The sequence below is a fragment of the Scyliorhinus canicula genome, chromosome 8, assembly GCF_902713615.1.
Source record: "Scyliorhinus canicula chromosome 8, sScyCan1.1, whole genome shotgun sequence".
NCBI lineage: Eukaryota > Metazoa > Chordata > Chondrichthyes > Carcharhiniformes > Scyliorhinidae > Scyliorhinus > Scyliorhinus canicula.
In genome coordinates this window covers 181298572-181320292 of record NC_052153.1, presented here as the reverse complement: position 1 = coordinate 181320292, position 21721 = coordinate 181298572, and the positions used below count along the sequence as shown (strand labels likewise).

The 21721-nt window shown below is 44.4% G+C and overlaps 1 protein-coding gene across 1 annotated transcript; it reads left to right on the top strand.

The window, feature by feature from the left end:
* The first annotated feature begins 47 nt into the window (after positions 1 to 47).
* sap30l (sap30-like) lies at positions 48 to 21081 on the top strand. The gene is made up of 4 exons (XM_038805788.1): positions 48 to 995; positions 7900 to 8025; positions 18348 to 18446; positions 20052 to 21081. The coding sequence occupies exons 1-4, from the start codon at positions 810 to 812 to the stop codon at positions 20172 to 20174; spliced, it is 534 nt and encodes a 177-aa protein (XP_038661716.1). The 5' UTR covers positions 48 to 809; the 3' UTR covers positions 20175 to 21081.
* Positions 21082 to 21721: the final 640 nt, after the last annotated feature.

The following is a 21721-nucleotide window of genomic DNA, read 5'->3' as shown; positions in this document are numbered from 1 at the left end:
CAGGCCCCGCCCCCTTCCCGGGTTTGGAACGCTGGTAATGTATCAATGCAGGGGCATTATTTCCTGATTCCATTTGGAACGTTGGTACATGGCAACAGCTGTTCGCCAGAAGCAGCCCGAACACTGCAGTCAAAGTCTGCCTGCAGCGGGCGGACGGCAATGTAATTTATTATATTTTGCTGTTGTGTGTGTTTTTTGTTTCCATTCTCTCCCCCTCCTCCTTTTACATTTTTATTTGAAAAGGGGAGAAAGAGCGTGTGGAATACGTACGTTGCGTTACTATCCATTTAAGCTCGAGGTTTGTATTGTACGAGTGTCCAAGGCTGAATGAAAACACCATACTTTAATCCCGGTGGCTAATTTTCTTTTTCTTCTCCGCACCCCCCCATCCCCTTTTAAAAAAATCTCCTCTACAAAGACGCGCATTATCGGCGCGAGAAAGCGAATAATTTGTTGTATAGGGCTTCGCATGGAACAGCTCGGCCATTGTGAGCTTCTCAGAGTTGTATTTTTTGTTTAAGAACAAGAATTAAACCCCCCTCCCTCCCACTGCGAAAGTTGCAATGTGAGTTCTTTAACCCGCCGTTAAAGAGACACTTTCTGCCATATTGAATTCTGTGTGTATGCATATTAGATATATATAGAAAGTGAGTTTTTTTTTCGTTGTTTGTTGTGGAGCTGAGTGCTGCCGCTGGCCTCGAACCCACACAGTTGCATTGAGTTGATAGACCCGTTCTCTGAAAGGGGAGGGAGGTTGTTTGAGGAGGGAAAGAAGAAAAGGATTCAAAAGGGGGGGTGTGGAAAATAAAATGAACGGTTTTAGTACCGAAGAAGACAGCCGGGATGGCGGCGCCGGAGCTCCAGGATTTGGCCACATTTGTTGTCTGGTTGATGATGGAGAGAGGTGCAACCGCCCTGCCGGCAACGCCAGCTTTAGCAAGAGGATCCAGAAAAGTATTTCACAGAAGAAACTCAAACTGGAAACCGACAAGAACGTAAGTCTGTTGATTCTTAATTATTTATGTTCGGCCAAGTGTCCAAAGTAACATTGTCAATAAAGGATGGGGAGCAATTTTTATTATCTTGTGATTGTGACAAGATTTGTCATGAGGTCCATCAAAGGCCTGAAACATAGTAGATTTCAACACCCTGTGGCGACTTAACCTGCCAACAAGCGAATCAGTCTATTAAAAATTAAAAGATCCGGTCGGGATATGTAGCTGTTTGTCCTATATCTTAGTTGTAAGCGAACAGATTTTCTACACGCTGCTGTGTTTAAACTCGCGTCAATTGTACGTCTGTTGTGACCTACAGTTTAACATTGGGGATATCTGGTGCCACAAGAGTGAACGTCGTCCTGACGTGAGTGAAGTAGTTTCCTCGAGGCAAAACGTTACATTGGCAGAGTTGGTAAACTGTGGGCTGCCCGGATTTGGAAGAAGATCATCGTAACAGTTCAAGAAAGCTCTCCAGCTTTGATTCTTGACTTGTTCTGCTGTAGCTAATGTCATCGGGGACAATAGTAAGCGAGGCTTACCATTGACTGGTATAAAAGTAAGGGAAATCACCCGGGGGGGTGGCTCCTGGATTGGTGCAATCCTGGATTGACCCAAATGGAACACAGGAACAGGAGAAGGCCATTCAACCCCTCAAACCTATGGTCATCCACTTGAGGTCGTGCCTGACCTGTGATCACAAATTTGCCTTTTCCCCATATCCCTTAATTCTTTTGGATAACAATCTAGCAACATTAAATTTTAAATCACAAGTGATTGGAGCAGATTTTTGATGTCAAGGGATATGGGGGGAGAGAGGGAATGTTGAGTTAAAGCAGATGGTCAGCCATGATGATATTGAATGGTTAAGCAGGCTCGAAGGGTTGCACGGTCCAGATTTCCGATGTCTAGAGAGTTCCAAATTTCTAGCACCCTTTTTGTGTAGAAGTGTTTCCAGACTAAACTCCTGAAAGATCTGGATTTAATTTTCTGACTGCCTCCTAGTTGGAGGCTCCCTAATGAGCAGAAGTTTCCGTGTATAAGAGATACTTGTGCTTGAGTTGCCCTCCTGGTCAAATAGCCCACTGAAGTGCAATCTAGTCTCACACAGAAAGAGATTTTTGGATTGCATTTTGTTTATTGTCACGAGGTACAGTGAAAAGTATTTTTCTGCGAGCAGTTCAACAGATCTAAGTACACGAAAATACATAATAGGGCAACACGAGGTACATAATGTAACTACATAGACACCGGCATCGGGTGAAACATACAGGGGTGTGTTAATCAATTCAGTCCATAAGAGGGTCATTTAGGAGTCTGGTAACAGCGGGGAAGAAGCTGTTTTTGAGTCTGTTCATGCGTGTTCTCAGACTTTTGTATCTCCTGCCCAAGTTACCACTTGTTCGAGCTGAATGCGGGCTATGGAACTGTAGTGAGACTGGGTGAGTTGGTTCTGTATGGGAGGTCTGGGGAAGAACCAAAGGAGGGCATTAGAATTTTTAGATGTGATATTTTGGGGAAAGAAACAGAAGTTGCATTGTGCTTTCCTGAGCTCAGGCCGGCCCGACGCACTTCATAGCCACTAAAGTACTTTTGAAGTGTCGTCACTGCTGCTGATCTACACGTGGCAAGGTCTTGCAGAAAGTAATGTGCTGGTTTGTTTTCGAAATGCTGGTTTACGGTATGAATATTGACCAGAGCAGTGGTGACAACGCACTTCATAGCCACTAAAGTACTTTCGAAGTGTCGTCACTGCCTCTGTTCTGCACATGGCAAGGTCTCGCAGAAAGTAATGTGCTAGTTTGTTTTCGAGATGTTGATTTGAGGTATGAAGATTGACCAGAGCAATGGTGACAATCTCCCAATGTTTTGAGAAGTGCTGGGAAAGAATCACCTGAGCGTCCATTTGGCTTATGTACTCCCGTCTCTGGAATGGGACTTGAACCCACAACCTTCTGCCTCCAGTGTGGGAATACTACTCACTTGTGGCACAGCTGCCACCTTGCTGAGTTACCGAGTTGGAGTGTGTGCTCGGTGAGAGATTATTTTTGTGAGGCGTAACATGTTGTGTTTTGGGACAGGGCGATTAAAGGGGGGGATTGGCTTTTCTTGATCTCGTTCGACTGGAGCTGCCGTCTGCTTCCTTGGGGCAGCGAGGGTTGTTTGAAAGCTTCCTTGTCTGGTAGTTTCTGATACAAGTTGGGATAGTCAATGAGGGGCCAGCTATTTGATCATGAGGGCATCACTATGAAACCTGGACCAATCTGTTCTCTCCAACATTGCGCTATTCTGCCGAATGTTTCTCCTCTCTATCTAGAACGTAGGTTAGTAGACCTCCCTTGTGCTCCTTTCGGCCTATGCTGAAGGAAGGAAATGTTTCGGTAGAGCTGTCCAGGTAGTTTCATTTCCGTGCTCCATCCCACCCCCAGTGCCCTGCAAATTGTGCTGCTGACAATTTTATCATGTGTTTCCCTCCCAGAGATCAAATAACTCTTGAGCCACACATTATTCCTGGCAGCTCCTGCTGCCTTGGGTAGTGGCTTTGAAAGGACTGGTCTCAACACGGGATCTGAGCGGTCCCAGGGGCAATTTCCATGATAAAAGTGTGTACCGGGCAGCACGGTGGCACAGTGGTTAGTATTGCTGCCTGCGGCGCTGAGGACCCGGGTTCAAATCCCGGCCCTGGGTCACTGTCCGTGTGGAGTTTGCACATTCTCCCCGTGTCTGCGTGGGTTTCACCCCCACAACCCAAAGATGTGCAGGATAGGTAGATTGGCCACTCTAAATTGCCCCTTAATTGGAAAAAATAATTGGGTACTCTAAATTTATTTTTAAAACGTGTGTACCGAGAGTTTCCATCGGTTGGAGCAGTGGTGTGTCACATGTATAGTATCTGGCATCAGTAACGTTGACTTCTTGACAGTGAAGCACTTTTGAGGCCACCTGCTTCTCGAAGGCTAGATTTGGCAGGGATTAGGGGTGTAATATTTTTTATTACAACAAGGTGTTTATTGGACTGAGTGATATTAGGAGAAACACTGGGCAAGAGTTGTTTACCTGTGGACGTAATGAGGAATAATAGGACGTCTCTCGTCAATATTTCAGTGATCACTTGTAGATCAGTGCTGGGAGGGACCACCTCTACCTGGGATGCTGTTACTGTATTTGCTCTGTGTGCCTGGCTCCCATCTCTCAATGCCTGTTTCTGATTGGTGAAATTCCTAACCAGCTTTTCCCCCTCCCTATTTCTGTAATCTTTAGCCAATATATAACCGTCTGTGTTCCTCAACTTCTACATCTGGTTTCTCTCACCTGATTATAGTGGCTATAATTCACGTATCAATGTGACCAAGTACACGATAGTCACTGCAATGCCATAGCTATAGTTGGCATGGGCCACTGTGGTTGTCAACACAGTGAGTAGGATTGACAAACACTGGAGATAATGTAATATAATATACAATAACCCCCATTTGGAGCATTGTGAGCAGTTTTGGGCCCCGTATCCAAGGAAGGATGTGCTGGCCTTGGAAAGGGTTCAGAGGATGTTTACAAGAATGATCCCTGGAATGACGAACTTGTCATATGCGGAGTAGCCGAGGACTCTGGGTCTGTGCTCATTGGAGTTTAGAAGGATGAGGGGGGACCTTATTGAAACTTAACAGGATATTGAGAGGCCTGGATAGAGTGGACATGGAGAGGATGTTTCCACGAGTAGGAAAACCTAGAACCCGAAGGCACAGCCTCAGACTGAAGGGACGAGACTTTAAAACTGAGATGAGGAAGGATTTCTTCAGCCAGAGGGTGGTGCATCTGTGGAACACTTTGCCACAGAAGGCTGTGGAGGCCAAATCACTGAGTGTCTTTAAGACAGAAATAGGTTCTTAATTGGAGAAATATATCCAGGGACCCGGGTTCAATTCCCGGCTTCGGTCACTGTGCAGAGTCTGCACGTTCTCCCCGTGTCTGTGTGGGTTTCCTCCGGGTGCTCCGGTTTCCTCCCACAAGTCCCAAAAGACGTGCTTTTAGGTAATTTGGACATTCTGAATTCTCCCTCAGTATACTGAACAGGCACCGGAATGTGGCGACTAGGGGCTTTTCACGGTAACTGCATTGCAATGTTAATGGAAGCCTGTTTGTGACAATTAAAAAAAAAAATGATTGAATAGCAGAGCAGACTCGATGGACCGAATGGCCCAATTCTGCTGCTAATTATGATCTTGTAATAGTAGTGACCAAACAAGATTTGTCCTCCAGCCATTGGAATGGGACTTGAACCCACAACATTCTGACTCCGAATGAGTGCAGCCACTGAGTCAAGACTGCTGCCTCTGTGCATGAGGAATCTTGGCTTTGTATTGTATGGCATACTGTGCTTGAAACTAGGTTATTTTTGAAACTAATATCGTCTGATTCATGACCTAAAAATGTTAATTGTTTTGTTAAATTTTGAATGACGGCTGGATTAAAACAGTAAACTCCCCTTGAGGTTTGTTGCCCAGCTTCAGAGTTTTCAACATCACTTGAAAAGTTTATTAAAATGCTGAAGCGTTATTGTTTGGTTTTATTGTTTGGGCAGCATGGTAGCACAGTGGTTAGCACAATTGCTTCACAGCTCCAGGGTCCCAGGTTCGATTCCTGACTTGGGTCTCTGTGCGGAGTCTGCATGTTCTCCCTATGTCTGCGTGGGTTTTCTCCGGTTTCCTCCCACAGTCCAAAGATGTGCAGGTTAGGTGGATTGGCTGTGCTAAATTGCTCTTGGTGTCCAAAATTGCCCTTAGTGTTGGGTGGGGGTTGCTGGGTTATGGGGATAGGGTGGAGGTGTGGGCTTGGGTAGGGTGCTCTTTCCAAGAGCCGGCGCAGACTCGATGGGACGAATGTCCTCCTTCTGCACTGTAAATTCTATGATCTATGAAATATTGATACAAATCCTGTACGTTTACCACTGAGGAGCTGGCACAATCGTACAGGATAGAGTGAGACCATTCAAACCATTGTTTCCTTGCTGGCTCTCTGGAAAAAGCTCCCATTAGTCCGAAACTAAAAGCAGGCTACCACGGGTGCTGGAAATGTGAAATGCAATCTGGATATGCTGGGAAAACTCAGCCGGTCCAGCAGCAATCTGTGGAGGGAGAAACAATTCAAAGACGTCCTGTATGACTCTTTGAAAGCATTTCACTCTCCACAGGTGCTGCCAGACTTGCTGAGCTTTTCCAGCATTTTTGGGTTTTATTGTCATTAGTCCAGCTCTCCACCCCCCCACCCCCCCCATCACCATTTATTAATATGATGGCTGATCTGTTGTGTTTTGAATTCCACGTTCCTCCCCCCCACCGACAACCTTTGATTCCCTTGCCTAACAAAAATCCATCTACTTCTGCCTTAAAAATATTCTGTGACCCCCTTCCTGAGGCAGTAAATTGCACAACCCTCAGAGAAAAAAATTCCCCTCTGCTCTGTCCTAAAAGGGTAATTCCTGAGTTTAAAACGGTGTCTGGACTCTCCCAGAAGAGGGAACAGCCGTACCACGTCTAACTTGTCAAGACCATTCGGGATCTTGTCTACTTCAATCAAGTCACCATCCTCTCATTGAAACTCCAGTGGAAACGAGCCCAATCTGTCCACCTTTTTCCCCATAAAACATTTCCAGATATCAATCTGGTAAATCTCCTCTGAACCACCTCCAATGCACTTACAACCTTCTTTAAATAAGGAGACCAAGACTGCACACTGTGTTTGACATGTGGTCTCAGCAATCTCCTGTATTACTGAAGCATAATATTCTGACATTTATGTCCAACTCTTCTCATAATAAATGATAGCATTTTATTAGCCTCAATTGTTTGCTGTACCTATATACTAACCTTCTGTAACCAGTGCATCAGACCACCTAGATCCCTCTGTACCTTAGAATTCTCCAGATTATGTGGTCGTTGCTGTTGGTGAGATTTTGCTGTGTGAAAATGATTTGTTGCATTTCCTATGTTACAACAGTTACTACACTTCAAAAGTACTTGGTTGGCTGGGAAACAGTTTCAGACACCCTGGGACCATAAAAAGCACCATTGTTTAAAAAAATTTTTTTAGAGCGCCCAATTATTTTTTTCCAACTAAGGGTCAATTTAGCGTGGCCAATCCACCTACCCTGCACAGTTTTGGGTTGTGGGGGCGAAACCCATGCAAACACGGGGAGAATGTGCAAACTCCACATGGACAGTGACCCAGAGCCAGGATCGAACCTGGGACCTTGGCGCCGTGGGGCAGCAGGGCTATCCCACTGTGCCACCGTGCTGCCCAGAAAAGCACCATTTATTAATCCAAGTCATTCATTCGACTGTCCAAGTGGAAGGAACCAAATCCCCAATGATTCTACCCTTCCTGATCCCATCAATGTACCAGGTTGTTTAGTCAGTCAGCAGTGTTCCGCAATGATGAAAGCCTGTTGTGGCTGAGATATCTGACTACTTAGCTGCTGTGGGGAAGTGTCAGGCATGTGGCTTTTATAGTCAACTTAAATCCGAAAGAGACTCTCCCACATTCCCTCCCTCTTCACCACCCACCTCCTTGCCCAACACAATTGAGACAGTTCCTGGTCGGTCAGGATGGAACTTTGAGCCCAGCTAGATGAATAGGTGCTGGGAACGTGTTCACTGTGAAGCTGGGGAAAGCTGATCTTAACTCTAGTTTAGGCACTTCACTGGAATTATCTCGTAATAAAATGTGACTACCTTGGTGGAAAGGTGCTAACAATTATCTTGCGTAGCATACTGGAAAAACCTCTAATTCAAGCATCACTGTTCTCTTGCTATATATGCCCCACCAGCATTCTGCAATGTGGTTATTATTTCATACAATTTTGAGTTGTAATTTGTGCTGTTTCTTTCTTTTTGCGTTTATTTCTCAGGTTCGACATCTGTACATATGCGACTTCCACAAAGGTTTCATACAAAGTGTTCGCAATAAAAGAAAGAGGAAAGGCAGTGATGATGATGGAGGTGATTCACCAGACCGTGATGCAGAATCTCCAGAGGTAAACGTGCCCAAAACTGGTAGTTTGGGTGTTTTCTTTTCTTTTTATTTATTTATTTTTAAAATTTAGAGTACCCAATTATTGTTTTCCAATTAAGGGGCAATTTAGTGTGGCCAATCCACCTAACCCGCACATCTTTGGGTTGTGGGGGGGGGGGGGGGGGGGGGGGGGGGTGAAACCCATGCAGACATGGAGAGAATGTGCAAACTCCACACGGACAGTGACCTAGGGGTGGGATTCTAACCTGGGTCCCCACCGCCGCAGTCCCAGTGCTAACCACTGCGCTGCATGCCACCCCTGTTTTTTATTTTTAGGGACTTTTCACAATCGAGTCTTAAAATTCTACTTGCAAATGTAGAAATTTAATACGAAAAGCAAGTGCGCATGGACGGTACGGTGGTGCAGTGGTTAGCACTGCTGCCTCATAGTACTGAGGACCTGGGTTCAATCCCAGCCCTGGGTCACTGTCCGTGTGGAGTTTGCACATTCTCCCTGTGTCTGCGTGGGTTTCACCCCATAACCCAAAGATGTGCAGGGCAGGTGGATTGGCTGTGCTAACTGGCCCCTTAATTGGGGAAAAAAATAGTCGGGTACACTAAATTTTTTTTTCAAAGTATTTTTATTAAGGTTTTGCAGAATTTTTCATAATAAAACTGTAGTAACCATAATAACAAAACAAACTACAGTGAACATTAACATTGTGCAAAAAGAGAATATACAATAACAATTAAATAGACATTACCCCACGCGACCCAGTCTTTCCACACCATCCCAATGAAGCATTCACCCCCCCCCGGGATTGCTGCTGTTGCTGACATTTTAATTTCCCCGAGAAAGTCGACGAACGGCTGCCACCTCCGAGAGAACCCTAGCGTAGACCCTCGGCAAACTTTATTTTCTTGAGGCTGAGAAACTCAGGACATCGGCCTCTTTCGCCCCCTGATCTCCCGGGTCTTCTGACACTCCAAAGATCGCTATCTCTGGACTCGGCACCACCCGTGTGTTAAGCACCTTGGACATTGCCCTCGCGAACCCTTGCCAGAACACACTTCGCTCCGGGCATGCCCAAAACATGTGGACATGGTTTGCAGGGCTGCCCTTGCACCTCCTGCAACTGTCTTCTACCCCAAAAAACTTGCTCATTCTCGCTGCTGTCATGTGTTCCCGGTGGGCCACCTTAAATTGAATTAGACTGAGCCTGGCACATGATGAGGAGGAATTAACCCTGCCCAGGACCTCTGCCCACAGACCCGCTTCCAACTCCTCTCCTAGCTCCTCCTCCCACTTGCCCTTGAGCTCCTCCACCAGGGTTTCCTCCACCTCCTGTAGTTCCTGGTAGGTATCTGACACCCTCCCCTCCCCCACCCAGGTGCCGGAGACCATCCTGTCTGTATCCTCAGTGGCGGCAGCATCGGAAAGGCCACTACCTGTTTTTTCAGGAAGGCTCGTACTTGCAGATATTTAAAGGCGTTTCCTGGCGGCAGATCAAATTTGTTCTCTAGCGCCTTCAAACTGGGAAAGCTTCCGTCTATGAACAGATCTCCCATCCTTCTGATGACTGCCCTCTGCCAGCTCTAGAACCCACCATCCATCCTACCCGGGGCAAACCTGTGATTGTTGCATATCTGGATCCAGACCGACGCTCGCTCCACTTTCTTGTACCTCCTCCACTGTCCCCAGATCCGCAGTGTCACCACCACCACAGGACTTGTGGAGTAACGGGTCGCCGAGAATGACAAAGGAGCCGTTATCAAAGCTCCCAGACTAGTACCTTTACATGACGCCGCCTCCAGCTGCTCCCACGTTGCCGCCCCCCCCCCCCCCCATCGCCCACTTCCTAACCATAGCTATATTGCACTAAATTTGTTTTAAAAATAAGCAAGTGCACTCACCCAAATTTCCAACCTCCTCAATATTTTTAGCAATTCAACTGAGAGCAAAATATCTTAACTTGTTATTTGTGTTAGCCAGATCAGAACTCAACTCCAAAGCTTTCTCAATGTCTGAATACCTGAGCTCCACCCAGCAGTAATATCTTCTCAAGCTGAAAACAAATTAACACCCCAGGCTGAAAACACTAACTCCCCAGGGACTCCCCTCTAGACGAACAACAGCACATTAGCCCAGGCTTTTCTGATGGTCAGTTTCACCTCTGGCTCTAAAAAGCTTTCTGATCTTGCAAAACAAGATTCTTGGGTGGCACTGTAGCACAGTGGTTTGCACTGTTGCTTCAGTGTCAGGAACCTGCCTTTGATTCCAACCTTGGTTCACTGTCTGTGCAGAGTCTACATGTTCCTCCCATGTCTGCGTGGGTTTCTTCTGGGTGCTCTGGTTTCCTCCGAAAAGTCCCGAAAGACGTGCTTGTTAGGTGATTTGCATATTGAGTTCTCCCTCAGAGTACACAAATAGGCGCTGGAATGAGGCAACAAGGGGATTTTCACAGTAACTTTGTTGCAGTGTTAATGTAAGCCTACTTGTGACACTAATAAAGATTATTATTTTTAAAAACATGACTACTGCAATCAAACACACTCGAACCAAGGCGTTTAACCATTGAATTGCCAAATATTTATAATCTTGCATATCGAAAATCCTGCATGCGTCACATCTTCCCCTTTTAAAATAAAAATAAATGAACCAGCAATATAAGCAGATTGGCTTAATTTTTCCAAAGCCATTTAACTCTAAACATTTCTCATGATTAAACACTACTGAGAGGTATGGTGATGCAATAGTTAGCACTGTTGCCTCACAGCACTGAGGACCCGGGTTCGATCCCAGCCCCGGGTCACTGTCCATGTGGAGTTTGCACGTATTCTCCTTGTGTTTTCACGGGTCTTACCCCACAACCCAAAGATGTGCAGGATAGGTGGATTGGCCACACTAAATTGTCCCTTAAAAAAAAAAAAATGATTAAACACCACTTATACTCTATAAAGAACAAAGAAAATTACAGCACAGGAACAGGCCCATCGGCCCTCCCAGCCTGCGCCGATCCAGATCCTTTATCTAAACCTGTCGCCTATTTTCCAAGGCGCCCACCACCCTTTGCGTAAAAAAACTTTCCATGCACATCTCCCTTAAACTTTCCCCCTCTCGCCTTGAAATCGTAACCCCTTGTAACTGACACCCCCACTCTTGGGGAAAAGCTTGTTGCTGTCCACCCTGTCCATATCTCTCATAATTTTGTAGACCTCAATCAGGTCCCCCTCAACCTCCGTCTTTCCAACGAAAACAATCCTAATCTACTCAACCTTTCTTCATAGCTAGCACCCTCCATACCAGGCAACATCCTGGTGAACCTCCTCTGCACCCTCTCCAAGGCATCCAAATCCTTCTGGTAATGTTTTTTTTTTAAATACTTAAAAAAAAAAATAATAATTTAGATTACCCAATTATTTTTTCCAATTAAGGGGCAATTTAGCGTGGCCAATCCACCTACTCTGCACATTTTTTGGGTTGTGGGGGCGAAACCCATGCAGACACGGGGAGAATGTGCAAACTCCACACGGACAGTGACCCAGAGCCGGGATTCGAACCTGGGACCTCAGCGCCATGAGGCAGCTGTGCTAACCACTAGGCCACCGTGCTGCCCTCCTTCTGGTAATGTGGCGACCAGAACTGCATGCAGTATTCCAAATGTGGCCGAACCAAAGTCCTATACAACTGTAACATGACCTGTCGACTCTTGTACTCAATACCCCGTCCGATGAAGGCAAGCATGTTGTATGCCTTCTTGACCACTCTTATCGACCTGCGTTGCCACCTTCAGGGTACAATGGACCTGAACTCCCAGATCTCTCTGTACATCATTGTTCCCCAGGACTCTTCCATTGATCGTATAGTCCGCTCTTGAATTAGAACTTCCAAAATGCATCACCTCGCATTTGCCTGGATTGAACTCCATCTGCCATTTCTCTGCCCAACTCTCCAATCTATCTATATTTTGCTGTATTCTCTGACGGTCCCCCTCACTATCTGCAACTCCACCAGTCTTGGTATCATCTGCAAACTTGCTAACCAGACCACCAATACCTTTGTCCAGATCATTTATGTATATCACAAACAACAGTGGTCTGAGCACGGATCCCTGTGGAACACCACTAGTCACCTTTCTCCATTTTGAGACACTCCCTTCCACCACTACTCTCTGTCTCCCGGGCAAATTTCCACGACGTGCTCCCTCCAGTTTTCCTGCCCTTGGGCATTCCTGCATAATTTATTGGTAAGCTTCCTTTAGTCACATTTGATATAAACCAAGAGAACAATGCTTCACCATCTATACTGATTTGATCTTGAGAAGAAGAACAAGGTAGTGATTAAACGAGAATGTTGTCTTATTTGTGCATTAGTGCTAGCTTTCAAAGCTTCAGTTTTTCAGGGCAACACGGTGGCACAGTGGTTAGCACTGCAGCCTCACGGCGCCGAGGACCCGGGTTTGATCCTGGCCCCGGGTCACTGTCCATGTGGAGTTTGCACACTCTCGCCCCCACAATCCAAAGAGAACTTTCAAGCGGTTATTGGATAGGCACATGGAGCACACCAGAATGACAGGGAGTGGGATAGCTCGATCTTGGTTTCGGACAATGCTCGGCACAACATCGAGGGCCGAAGGGCCTGTTCTGTGCTGCACTCTTCTATGTTCTATGTGCAGGGTAGATGGACTGGCAATGTTAAATTGCTCCTTCATTTGGAAAAAAATATTTAAAACTTTTTTTAAAAAGCTTCAGGTTTTGCAAATGCTTGCAGAAGGGATGCAACATTTGAGTTTGATTATTTATTTGTCCCTTTACCCCTTTGTTTTTAAAAATAATGCTAATTATCACAAATAGAAGTGACCATTGTCTTGATTCACCTCCATCACCTTGATGAGGAGGAACATTTCTTTGTAAACCTAGCTGTCAGATTATACTTCAGACATCATTAAGAACAAATAAAAAAAGGGCAGCACGGTGGCACAGTGGTTAGCATTGCTGCCTCGCGGCGCTGAGGACCTGGGTTTGAAACCCGGCTCTGGGTCACTGTGCGTGAGGAGTTTGCACATTCTCCCCGTGTCTGCGTGGGTTTCACCCCCACAACCCAAAAAGATGTGCAGGTTAGATGGATTGGCCACGCTAAATTGCCCCTTAATTGGAAAAAATAATTGGGTAATCTAAATTTATTTTAAAAAAAAGAACAAATAAAATTATTTTATTGTGTTTTCAAACTTTTCTCCCTCTTAAAGAAAAACCTGGAATTGTTATACTGCATTTCACAATCTCCGAGCTTCCTAAAGCGTTTTACAACCAATTAAGTTGTCTTTGCTATTTAATCACTCTTTTAATCGGTTTAAGTGATGTTGGTTGCGACATAAATATTGCCCTAGTACCCGAGGACTAACCTCCCCTGCTCCTGTTCAAAATAGCGGCAGAGGATATTTTGCATCTACCTGGGAGGCGAGATGGGGCCTCTGTTTCATATCTTACAATACCCGTAGAGACCGATAGCTTTTATAAAGATATTTGAACGGGATCAGAGGTGAGCTGGCAAGATGGATACAGAACTGGCTAGGTCATAGAAGGCAGAGAGTAGCAATGGAAGGGTGCTTTTCTGATTGGAGGGCTATGAATCATGGTGTTCCGCAGGCATCAGTGCTGGGACCTTTGCTGTTCGTAGTATATATAAATGATTTGGAGGAAAATGTAACGAGTCTGATTAGTAAGTTTGCGGACGACACAAAGGTTGGTGAAATTTTAGATAGCGATGGGGGCTTTCAGGGGGTACAGCAGGATTTAGATTGTTGGAGACTTGGGCGGCGAGATGGCAGACGGAGTTTAATCCGGACAAATGTGAGGTAATGCATTTTGGAAGGTCTAATACTGGTAGGGAATATACAGTTAATGGTAGAACCCTCAAGAGTATTGACAGTCAGAGAGATCTTAGTGTACAGGTCCACAGGTCAGTGAAAGGCAACACAGGTGGAGAAGGTAGTCAAGAAGGCATAGGGCATGCTTGCCTTCATTGGCCGGGGCATTGAGTATAAAAATTGGCAAGCCATGTTGTAGCTGTATATAGAACCTTAGTTAGGCCACACTTGGAGTATAGTGCTCAATTCTGGTCGCTTCAGTACCAAAAGGATATGGAGGCTTTAGAGAGGGTGCAGAAAAGATTTACCAGGATGGTGCCTGGTATGGAGGGCATTAGCTATGAGGAGAGGTTGAATAAACGTGGTTTGTTCTTACTGGAACGAAGGTGGTTGAGGGGTGACCTGATAGAGGTCTACAAGATCATAAGGGACATAGACAGAGTGGATAGCCAGAGACTTTTTCCCAGGGTAGAGGGGTCAATTACTAGGGGGCATAGGTTTAAGGTGCGAGAGGCAAGGTTTAGAGGAGATGTACGAGGTAAGTGCTGGAGGAGGAAGCAGGGACAATAATGACATTTAAGGGGCATCTTGACAAATACATGAATAGGATGTGAATAGAGGGATACGGACATCGGAAGTGTAGAAGATTTTATTTCGGACTGGCAGCCTGGTCAGCGCAGGCTTGGAGGGCCGAAGGGCCTGTTCCTGTGCTGTACTTTTCTTTGTTCTTTGAATTTCCCCTGAGTGGGAGGTTCAGAACTATGTAGGAACTTAAGAGTAGGCCATCGAACCTGCACCAACATTTAATACAATCATGGCTGATCTTCCACTTTAATGACTTATGCCCAGAGTATCTCCAAAACCCTTAACTTCATTGGTATTTAGAAATCTAACAAACCTCTGCTTTAAACATGCTCCAGGACTGGGCTTCCATGACACTTTGGGGTTGAGAATTCCAAAGATTCATAACCTTCAGAGTAAAAACAACTCTCTTCATCTCTCCTAAGTGGCTTCCCCTTAATTTGAACTTGTGTCCCCTGGTTTCAAGTGTCAAGATGTAATGTATCAAACAAACCAATTGCAACATAGTCTATTTCAGTAGGCAATTTATCTAAACTGCACAAAGCTTTTCCCCATTTAACTTTTAAAACAGCTGAAAATCCCCTGTTATACTTTACCCTGTCTCTTAAGTGGACATTGTATTCTTCAGGACCTAGTCCAAAGCTATTCTCAGCTTCCAATGGCTTGTTTCCTTTTTCCTTTACCAGCCAGATAACGTCTAATCCCTGAACAGAATTTCATAGTGAGGGTCACCATGGAGATTCCTCCCTCCTGCCAAAGCTTCCAGTCTTGTTAAATCCATGAACTTGATCTCCTCAAACCAACTGCTAGCTCCCAATCACATTCTGTGTGGTGAACAATAGAGACCAGATACCTTTAACCCTCTGCTCCCTCAGGTTCTTGCAAACCTTCCTGTCTTTTGGGTTAGCACTGCAATGGCTCATTTCCCCCTCAAATGTTGACCTCCATGGCAATGTGAATCACATGGGCCTTGTATCCATGTAGAAATGTTGATTAACTATCTTCTCACCCCCAACTCCATTTTATCTTTAAATTAAATAGAGTTTAAAGTATAATCGTTTTTTAAACCTGACGTTCGTCGCATCTCTGAGCCTTGGAGACTTAACATCCTACTCTGTCAGCACAGATGTCCTTACCATTGTCCACAAGCATGAACATCTTGCACTTCCTTCCCAATAAAAACAACCTGAACACCCAAGCCTGTTGTCGGGCCCGATTCAGAGTAAGCTGCGTGACCTCTCATTCCTCCATGTAGATGGTCCAAAAACATAACAATCTAATTAACATCATATTTGTAATAAAACATCTAATCTAAAATACAGTGTGTTTGATAAGCAGCATTCCTTCAGTCAGCGTGGGTTGTGTGCCCGGGTATCTGGACTCCTGGCCGCAATGATTCTCCCGCGAGGCACTGGTTCATGCTGATGCATTCTTTTCTTCATCACAGGCCAATTTCTTTCCAAGTTATTTCCTGAGGGGGCATGACTGTTGACTCAAATTTGTACTTGTTAATGTTGCAGCAGTCCATAGTTTGAGTAATATTAAGCATTTGAAAATTAACCTTTGAGTAGTTCTGTTCCCAAAAGCAATAGATAAAATGGTGAATATATATGATTTGGTTTAGTTAAGGGCGTATCAGCCGTGGTTTGGTAGGAGCACTTTGCTTGAGTCACAAGGCTATGGGTTCAAGTCTCACTCCCTTCGCATAGAGTATGAAATCTATGCCAATACTGCACTGCAGTACTGAGCGCTACACTTTCAGAGGTGCTTTTCATTTAGATGAGACACAAAGCTGAAGCCTGCTGTGCCCCTTCTGGTGGGCATAACATTTTAAAGGGGAGCAGTGCAATTCTCCACTCTGTCCTGGCTGACATTTATCCCACCACCAACATGACTTAAAACCGAGAATTGTCTCGGCATTGCTATTTGTAGGGCCTTGCTGTGCACAAATTGGCTGCCATGTTTCCGTACATTGCAGCAGTGAATATAGAACATAAAAGTGTAGAAGGAAGCCATTCAGCCCATTGAGTCTGCACCGACCCACTTAAGCCCTCACTTTCACCCTAACCCAATAACCCCTCCTAACCTTTTTGGACACTAAGGGCAATTTATCATGGCCAGTCCACCTAACCTGCACATCTTTGGACTGTGGGAGGAAACCGGAGCATCCGGAGGAAACCCACACAGACACGTGGAAAACGTGAAGACTCTGCACAGACAATGACCCAGCAGGGAATCGAACCTGGGACCCTGGCGCTGTGAAGCCACAGTGCTAATCACTTGTGCTACTGTGCTGCCCCTATGTTAAAGAATATACTTTGGAAGTATTCAGTAAAGTGTTAGGGTGCTTTGGAATGTCCAGAGGTGGTGGACGTTGTGATATAAATGCCAAGCCTTTGTCTATTCAGTAACCCATGACATTGTAAGTCACTGAGCTATCCTAGCCAGAAGGATTTGTGGTTTAATACTAGGGACAAATTATTTTCCTTAACTGACCCAAGTGTGAAGTTTGTAGATTCCACCTTTTGACCCTGATAATTGTGTTCCTGGACGTCAGCGATATATGCATAATTGTGGAAAAGTAGAGCAACAAATCTGGCTCATCGCGCTCTTTGGAAGAGCAGCCCAATTGGACCCTCCACCATCGAAAATAAAAGCAAACTACTGCAGATGCTGGAATCCGAAACAAAACCCCAAAATGCTGGAAAAACTCGGGAGGTCTGGCAGCATCGGCTGAGACAGAAAATAAGAGTTAACTTTTCAAGCCTGTATGACTCTTCAGAGCTAAAGAGAGTGAGACAGACATACTTAGAAAATAAAGGAGGCCATTCGGCCCTCCAAGACTGCTCTGCCATTCATTAGCATGGCTTTAAAAAAAGCTGTGATAATGAATGGTGGAGCAGGCTTGAAGGGCCAAATGGCCTCTTCTTTTTTCTATGCATGTTTCCATGTATGAATCCCAGGAAGCAGCCTGGTAAATCTTCATTGCACTCCCTCCATAGCAAGAACATCTTTCTTCAGACAAGGTCACCACAACTGTACACGATACTCCAGGTGTGGCCTCACCAATAGTTACAGTAAAACATCTCTGTTCCAATACTCTAATCCTTTCCCTATGAAGGCCAACATACAATTTGCCGCCTTTACTGCCTGCTGTACCTGCACGCTTACTTTCAGCGACGGGTGCACAAGGGCACTAAGGCCTCGCTGAGTACCCACCTCGCAACTTATGAAAGGGAAATCATGCTTGACAAAAAATTATTTGGAGATGTAACTAGTACAATTGACCGGGGAGGCACAAGATGGATAATATACTATATAAGAGAAGGTGGACTCTCAACCTCACTCTTTCCCTGTAGCCAAATTTATTTTTTCCAAGTGTAAATTTTGTGATTAGGATTTCCTGCAATCATTCCTCTAACCAATGTAGGTTTACTGGAAATGAAAAATGAAAAAAATGAAAATCGCTTATTGTCACGAGTAGGCTTCAATGAAGTTACTGTGAAAAGCCCCTAGTCGCCACATTCCGGCGCCTGTTCGGGGAGGCTGGTACGGGAACATGGATTTAATGCACTTTGATCAGTTTTTCCCCACTTGCCAGTTCTAAATTGTGTTCTTTAATTACCTGGAGTAACATATTGAGAGGTTGCAGTGAGATGTCACAACCTGCAACTCAGTAAAGAACTGCAGAATTTCGTGGTTGGGAGATTTGGGGTGAAATTTTGTTCACATCCATAAGCTTTTACTTCAGTTCTTGTCTTGTGAATTAACCTCCTACACATACTGTCAATCATCATTTCTGTATTTTGCGATTATTTCTGAATTATGTTTTGTGATTGTCAGCTTGATTTGCCCGAAAGATACTCAACCTTTTTAAAATTTTCTTTAATTTTAGGTTGATTTATTTCAATTGCAAGTCAACACGCTGAGACGTTATAAGAGACACTTCAAACTACAGACCAGACCTGGACTAAATAAAGCTCAGCTAGCTGAGGTATTATACACCCTCGGTGGTATATTTGTTCCAAAGTATTTTATTTTCCTGTTATTAGGCGATGATGGCAAAAATAAGCCGACAGCAGAATGGGTGATACTTGCATTAAAATTGCTTTGCCAAGTTTCAATTGTGAATGGAGTGCTGCACAATCCCACTCTTTTCATAAATCTTCCCTTTGCTCAAGTCCCCAATATTCCGTTATTGTAAGTTTACTTCTTGATTCATTGACGCCCTCGAGTTAAGTCTCAAAGGGTGAGAGCAGCCTATGGTCCTCTGGGACTGTGACAACATTTACATTTACTCTAGAAGTGATGTTGCTGGAGGCAAAGGTCTTTTGTTCAAAACCATTTATTTAGACAGTAACTATTCAACAAAAGGTTCGATAAGATCAAGACATAGCTGGAGCTACTGTCTGAGAAATGTCACACTCAGCTCCACTCAGTAAGTGTCATCACTGTGTAACTCCCTATGTATACGCTCCGTAGCTACCATTATAATTAGTCCTTTACTCTACAACCAGGGGTTTTAAATTATTCCTTAGCATGACTCACACGGCAGGAAAAATGTAAGACTATATGGGACCAACACAAGTACCAGATAGAATAGAGATATATGGGTAATTGTCCCATCATCATCCCTGAAGATAAGTGACTGGGTTTTATTTTATGCTGTAATTTATATTGTGTAACAATCCTCCACTCACTGCACTTTATCGGCAGATTTTGCTGCAGCTTCTTTCAATTGGGCATTCTGTTTGCTGTAGTTCATAGTTACTGTCTTAAATAGATCCTGTTTGATGTAGTTTGTAGAGGCACTGTTTAAATAGACTGTTTGCTGAGTAAGTGGGCTTTGTGCTGTCTGTCCCATCGCTCCTTCAATTCATCATTTTCAACATGTACGCTGGAAAAAACAATATTTGCACCAAATCTGTTTAATCACTGGGTGAAAGAGCTGACAAAAATGAATGGGGGTGGATGGCAATTTCTGACTAACATTAACAATATTGCAACACAAGGTTTGTGTGACCTTCTACGACAGTGACCTGGGGCTGCTGATTAAACCCAAGTCCTCGGTGCCATGAGACAGCAGTGCTAACCACTGTGCCACCCTGCTGCCCAAAGATGTGCAGAGTTAAATGATATTTGGAATTTGGTTACAGATCAGCCACCATATCACCAAATGGTGAGACAAGCTGGAGGGGCTGAATGGCCTACTCCTGCTCTTTATCTTTCCATTGAAGTATGAGTTTTAATCTATCTTGCTGAATAAATTTGATTTGTGCTCTTTCAGCTAAGTTTTATGATCTGTTGCTATATTGTCTGTAGTCAGAGAAATTTGACTGTGTAGTGAGATCCAGTACTACTTTCAGTGCATTCATTAATGATTTAAAAAGAGTATTAATTGTTTGTGCTGCAGCCACCATCTCGTGCCGTGGGTCATGGTTAGGTTCCTGGGGGGGTGGAGAGCTTAGGGTTGCCCATGAAAGCAGTGACTGGTTACGCCCAGGAGGAAGGTATCTGAAATCGACTTAACACAAACGTTGAATGACGATGGCTACGTGTGTTCTAACTTTTTAAAATTTATTTTTGTTTCGCCCCCCAGACCATCAGTCGTCATTTTAGGACCATTCCAGTCAATGAAAAGGAAACCCTAGCCTATTTTATCTACATGGTGAAGAATGACAAAATCAGGCATGATCAGAAACCTGACAGCAGCATACACTGAAACAGACATTAACTCTGCTTTTATTGATCACATGATGATGCAGTGACAAGAGTTCCACTTCTAATGTCAGTCTTATTTAAACATTTTATTCTTTTAAAGCATCAGCTGAAATTGGCAAGTGATTTTTTTTTTTACATAAAGATTTCAATTTGCAATTATGATTTTCCAGTCTCTGAAATTTAATATCGAGAATATGTTAGTTAAATAGTCACAAAAAAGAAAAGATTCCCTTTGTGTTTTTTTTTGCCCTTGAATGAGGTAGTGTTCTGTGAGAGAAAATGACACTTTAAAGCGATGCTTTTAGGAGGCGTTGCAGCAACCTATTTGCTGTTCTGATTTTATTTTTGGGTCCCTTCTTATTGGAAGCCACTGGGTTCCAATTCCGTGCGACCCCTGCACACTCAGAAGGCGGACAACGTTACAGAGTGCAGGAATTCAACGCTGCACCGAGGCAACATCATGGCAACCGCACGTACCGTGGTTTTAAAAAAACCTCGGCTGTTACGGGAATGCGTAGCAAAGAAAACCCCCCCGAGTCTGGGTAAAGACGACACGCAATCAAGAATGTAGTAGCGCTTAATTGATCCATTTTGATTTTTATGTGCTGTAAAACATTTGCCATTGTTGGAAGTGAACCGTTGTCCTGTCTGCAATACGGTGATCGATCTGTAAAGTTTGAACTTTCCTGCGCAGCGGGACTCTCTTAAGATTGATTACAGTGTTAATTTTTGTTCCCTGTGTGCACAAATATACAATGTACTGTACAATGACACACAAACTTTTGTAATATTTACACTTGTCAGCTTGAGTGGGGTGGGAGTGTGGCCGGACAGACCGGTTTGTTACTACTGTACCTTGCAGGCCACTTATGACATTGTCAATTTTGCATTGAACAGATGTGCACAAATTAATTGCTTTTTTTGGTTATTTGACAAGCTCAGGAAATGGCAGTTATTGTCAAAGTGTCGAGTCATCTCCTCCCTTTCCGCAACCCCCTCAAAAAAAACACAAATTCTGTTAAAAGGATCGAAATAATTGGGATTCTTGAAAGTGCATAGCAGTTGCTGAAAGGGAATGTTCAGACAACACTTGCCCTTCAGTAGTATAGGTGTGGTCAGGTTGAGAAAGTGCCTTTTCGTTGACTGCTCTTTACATGCCCAAGAAAGATCAACCCTGTGACAATTTTAGCAAGAGACCTTGTTGTCACCTTTTACGATGGATTAAAAATAAGTGTTCATGGGATCGGGGCACCACAGACAAGGTTCAGCATTTATTCTCCATTGCTAATTGCCCTTTAAGGTGTTGGTGAGCCATCTTTTTGAACCTGTGCAGCCCATCTAAGATTGATACACCCACAGTACTGTTCAGCGAAAGGTGAAGAAGTTGTCCCCGCACCCAAGACAGTGGCACACTCGGTATATAGTTTTGCAAGAGCTACAACCTCTTTACTTTTTTTTTGTTGATTTACGAGATGTGGGCGTTGCTGGTTAGATCAGCATTTGTTTCCCTTCAGAAGGTGGTGGTGAGTTGCCTTCTTGAACCGCTGC

Excerpts from the sequence above, each read along its gene's own strand:
- sap30l (XM_038805788.1), top strand. The coding sequence starts at position 810 with ATGAACGGTTTTAGTACCGAAGAAGACAGCCGGGATGGCGGCGCCGGA. Across the intron at positions 996-7,899 it reads AACTGGAAACCGACAAGAAC|GTTCGACATCTGTACATATG; the intron begins GTAAGTCTGTTG and ends TTTATTTCTCAG. Across the intron at positions 8,026-18,347 it reads GTGATGCAGAATCTCCAGAG|GTTGATTTATTTCAATTGCA; the intron begins GTAAACGTGCCC and ends CTTTAATTTTAG.